Genomic DNA, 4,681 nt, shown 5'->3' on the forward strand with positions numbered 1-4,681 from the left:
AGCTTGGAGGCGGACGTGGTCCCAGGCGCAGGCGCTGTGGTGGTGGGTGCGGAGGAAGTGCTGGACGTCCCTGAAGAATTTGTCGAGGGTGAGCGTGAGGCTGCGGGGCCCTGGGCCTTGGGCGAGCGTGCCGTTGGCGGCCAGGCACTGGTGGAGCTGGTGGATGCGGTGCTGGAGGCTGTTGAGGAGGTGGTGTCGTGCCTGGGCGTCCCAGTGTTGGGGGGTGCTGGGGCTGCTGAGGGTGTGGAAGAGGTGCTGGAGGATGCGGAGGGCGTTGGCGGCGGCTTGCTGTGGGTGGTTGGTGTGGAGGAGGGTGTCGGGGAAGAGGGGCGCCTGGTGGGGGTGGCAGGGCTGTGTCGGGCTGGGAGCCATGGCCTGGAGGAGCTGTAGGCTGTCCCAGGGGAAGGTGTCGTGTCGGGGAGGCAGGTGGTGGCAGGCGAAGGCGGTGGCGAGAGCCGTCAGGAGGAGCAGGAGCGGCGGGGCGCCGGGGCGCAGGCGGGGCTGTGGGGTTGCGGGCGCAGCCATGGTGGGGCCGTGGGTGGTGCTGGGCAGGAGCCTGGTCAGGCTTGGTGGCGGTGCGAGCGGGCGCTGTGCTTGGGGTGCTGCCGGGTGGCCGGCTTTATGTGGTGCGGCGGCTTTCCCTCGCTCGCTTTCTGGTGGCAGCGAGTTTCCGGCTGTGGTTTTCAGTTTTGGCTGGTGGCCTGCGGTGGTGTCGGGGAAGTGCGTTGGTGGGGTGGGCGCGCGTGGGGAGGGCGGTGGCGGTGCTTTGCCGGGGCTGCGTCGGGGGCAGGTCGGCTGTAGTGGTTGAGTGGGGGATGCGAAAGCGCGCGCTGGGGCAGAGCCCCTGGGGGCAGCTGTGGCGGGGAGGTGCGTGAGGGTTTCCCTGTGAAGAGGCTGCGGCTGAAGTTTCCCTTCCTGCCCAAGTGCGCCTTGCGCCCCGTGCCGGTCCGTGGTGCGTTTTCCTTTCGCCTTTGTTTTCATCTTGGCTGGTCTTTCCTTTTCGTGTTGGGCAGGGTTTTGAAGTGATGTCACTTGGCAGAGCCTGGGGAGCCCCCTCTTGGAGCGAGGGCCTGGGGGTGGCGGCGGCGCCTGGCGAGGAGGTGCCTGTGGGTGCAGGCCCCTGAGCAGTGGCTGTGTTGGTGGCTGGAGCTGCCGCAGCTGGGGTGTTGATGGGAATGGGCAGGAAAGGCAGGAGGCTAGGCTTGCGGAAGGAAGACGGAAGAGGGGCAAGGGAAGGGTCGGTCTTGGTGCCGCTCCCGCTGGGGCGTTGGGACCGTGGCTGTGGTGCCACGCGCGTGGCCCCGGAGCAGGGGTCGTCGGGGTGTTTTGTCTGCCTCCTTGGCTGAGCGTGCTGGAGAGCAAGAAAGATGATGTTTGCCGTCAGCCAAGGAAGGGCCTTGGGTTTGGGATGGCCTGGGCCCCTCGAGGAGGGGTGTCCCGGAGTCGTGTGGAGGTGACGCCGAGCCCGGCGATGGAGTTGTCGAGCTCTAGAGGGAGCAGGGAGGAGGCGGAGGTTGCGCTCGCCCAGGTTTTGGGGTGCCTGGGAAGAGCAGGGATGGTGTTGTGTCGTTGTGAGAGAGGCGGCCGTGTGTTTTCTGGGAGCTTTTGGAGGCAGGGCAAGAAATGGGAGTGTGGTGGTGGTGGCGGCGGCGGCGGTCATGGTGTCGGGCGGGGAGCCGTGGTGTGGCCAGGCGCCGTTGTGTTGGTGGGTGCCGTGCCTGGGGCGTTGGCACGCGCGTGCTGATTCGGCGTCCCTGGGTGCCGTCAGTACAGGAGGTAGGCTGGCGTTGGGAGGTTGTTCGCATGGCCTTAGAAGAGTTGGTGCTGCAGGGTGTGTTGGAGCAAGCGTCGCAAGGCGAGAGTTGTCGCGAGAAATGACTGACGCGGGCAGAGGAGCCCAAGCCAGCCTAGTCAAAGGGATCTGTGCCGTGCCTGTCCTTGGTAGAGGCCTTGCGGGCTTTGGGTTGAGTGGGACCGTGAAAGGTGTTGCGGTCCAAGCCCCGCGGCCACGAGCAGGGCCGTCTTGGTCTGGATCAGGTCTCTGGGAGCCCCGTCCAAGGTGACGGTGAAAGTTTGCCGCCACGGGGCGCCTCCCAGCTCTCGGGGCGAGCTGTTGCAGCGTTTGAGGAGCAGGCTGGTGGTAGAAGACGTCTTGGTGCTTGTATCTGTTGTGAATCTGGGCTCTGTGAGTTGCAAACCATCAGCCCTGGTCCTGCTGGCGGAGGCCCCGTGGCAAAGTCTGTGCCCAGCTGTCCTGGTTTTGGCTGGCAGGAGAGGCTCTGTCCCAGGTCTTGAGCTGGGAGAGAGCATCTCCGGAGCGCCTGAGGCAAATTTGGCACGTGGGCTTTGGCATGTGGGGTTTGGGCCAGGGTAGAGAGAGTTCCCTGGCGCAGTTGGAGGGCCGGGCCGGGTTTGGCCCTTGGGGTGTTCCATCTCCTGTGACATCACGGTCAGGATATAAAGGTGACGAGTGTTCTCTGGCTTCTGGTGGTCACGGCGGCATCTTTGTTGGGTCGGGGTCGGGATGGGGATCGCAGCCGGGGGCGGGCTGCGTATCGTTGGTCGGGGGGTGAGCGAGCGCATTGTGCGTTACCCGTTTGGACTTTGCGTTACCGTTTTGTTCTGTTGCAGTCGCTAAAGCGTTTGTTTTTTTTTCTTTTCAAGCCACGAGGTTTTTTTCTGGTTGTGACTCCCCTGTTGCCCTGGGCGGGGGAGAAGGGTGAGGGACCGGCTGCGTGGTGTTTGGCTGCGGGCCGGGTTCAAAGCCCGGCCCCATCTTTTTTCTAAGCCCCCTTTGAGGAGTGGAAGGCCGCTAGAAGGTCTGCTGTGAGCCTTGCTGTTGTGGCGGCTGAAGCAGCCCAGGTGCGTGAGGCTTTCCTTCCAGGAGAGGCGTTGCAAGGCTCCGAGCCGTCCCGTTTGTGGCCCCGGTGTGGAGGCGCTCCAACAGGCCCCCGTGTCTTGGTTGGCGCGAGGAGAGCGGAGCTGATGGTGAGGCGGTGTGAGGCGGGCCAGCCGGTGGGGAAAGCTGAGGAGACGAGGGCCAAGGAGGCGGTAGCGCCTCCGCTGGCTGCACCCCGTGAGAGGTTTTGCCAAGAGGCTGAGGGCAGTGGCTCCTCCTCGTTGGGGAGGCGTCAAAGAGAAGAGCGGGCGCGGGATGTGCGGAGCCCTGTTTGGAGCAGGGCTGGTAGGAGGTGTTGAGTGGCGGGGTGCCTTTCCCCCGCCCGCGCCACCCCCGGGGGCTCGTTCCTGTGCTTCTGAGACGAGAGGCAGAGGCGGGCTTTTTGCAAGAGGTCTTTATTTTGTGTGGAATAAATAGTGGAATAAATAGCTAAAACCCGTTGTGAAGATAAATAGAAGTTGTGGTGTAAGGGAAGGAGCGGTGCGTGGAGGGTGCGGGTGCAGGGCCGTTGTTGCCCCGGCGTCTGTCGTGGCGGGGGTGCGTGGGGCCGTGCGGGTTGGTGGGGGCCGTTGGGCTAGTTGGGCATGGTGCGGGTGAGGTTGTGGAGGCCTTGGAAGGCGGCGCGAGCTTGGAGGCGGACGTGGTCCCAGGCGCAGGCGCTGTGGTGGTGGGTGCGGAGGAAGTGCTGGACGTCCCTGAAGAATTTGTCGAGGGTGAGCGTGAGGCTGCGGGGCCCTGGGCCTTGGGCGAGCGTGCCGTTGGCGGCCAGGCACTGGTGGAGCTGGTGGATGCGGTGCTGGAGGCTGTTGAGGAGGTGGTGTCGTGCCTGGGCGTCCCAGTGTTGGGGGGTGCTGGGGCTGCTGAGGGTGTGGAAGAGGTGCTGGAGGATGCGGAGGGCGTTGGCGGCGGCTTGCTGTGGGTGGTTGGTGTGGAGGAGGGTGTCGGGGAAGAGGGGCGCCTGGTGGGGGTGGCAGGGCTGTGTCGGGCTGGGAGCCATGGCCTGGAGGAGCTGTAGGCTGTCCCAGGGGAAGGTGTCGTGTCGGGGAGGCAGGTGGTGGCAGGCGAAGGCGGTGGCGAGAGCCGTCAGGAGGAGCAGGAGCGGCGGGGCGCCGGGGCGCAGGCGGGGCTGTGGGGTTGCGGGCGCAGCCATGGTGGGGCCGTGGGTGGTGCTGGGCAGGAGCCTGGTCAGGCTTGGTGGCGGTGCGAGCGGGCGCTGTGCTTGGGGTGCTGCCGGGTGGCCGGCTTTATGTGGTGCGGCGGCTTTCCCTCGCTCGCTTTCTGGTGGCAGCGAGTTTCCGGCTGTGGTTTTCAGTTTTGGCTGGTGGCCTGCGGTGGTGTCGGGGAAGTGCGTTGGTGGGGTGGGCGCGCGTGGGGAGGGCGGTGGCGGTGCTTTGCCGGGGCTGCGTCGGGGGCAGGTCGGCTGTAGTGGTTGAGTGGGGGATGCGAAAGCGCGCGCTGGGGCAGAGCCCCTGGGGGCAGCTGTGGCGGGGAGGTGCGTGAGGGTTTCCCTGTGAAGAGGCTGCGGCTGAAGTTTCCCTTCCTGCCCAAGTGCGCCTTGCGCCCCGTGCCGGTCCGTGGTGCGTTTTCCTTTCGCCTTTGTTTTCATCTTGGCTGGTCTTTCCTTTTCGTGTTGGGCAGGGTTTTGAAGTGATGTCACTTGGCAGAGCCTGGGGAGCCCCCTCTTGGAGCGAGGGCCTGGGGGTGGCGGCGGCGCCTGGCGAGGAGGTGCCTGTGGGTGCAGGCCCCTGAGCAGTGGCTGTGTTGGTGGCTGGAGCTGCCGCA

The 4,681-nt window shown here is 65.9% G+C and overlaps 2 protein-coding genes across 4 annotated transcripts in view; one reads left to right on the top strand and one right to left on the bottom strand.

Moving 5' to 3' along the window:
- UBAP2 (ubiquitin associated protein 2) overlaps nucleotides 1-4,681 on the top strand; it is a 91,555-nt gene that overhangs the window by 71,467 nt on the left and 15,407 nt on the right. The window lies entirely within an intron of this gene.
- On the bottom strand, nucleotides 3,433-4,672 carry LOC113489544 (interferon-like). Its single transcript, XM_026865334.1, has one exon. It carries the CDS (start codon nucleotides 4,503-4,505, stop codon nucleotides 3,474-3,476), a length of 1,032 nt encoding a protein of 343 aa, XP_026721135.1. The 5' UTR covers nucleotides 4,506-4,672; the 3' UTR covers nucleotides 3,433-3,473.

This window comes from Athene cunicularia, assembly GCF_003259725.1.
Source record: "Athene cunicularia isolate RWA chromosome Z unlocalized genomic scaffold, athCun1 chrZ_part1, whole genome shotgun sequence".
Taxonomy (NCBI): Eukaryota; Metazoa; Chordata; class Aves; order Strigiformes; family Strigidae; genus Athene; species Athene cunicularia.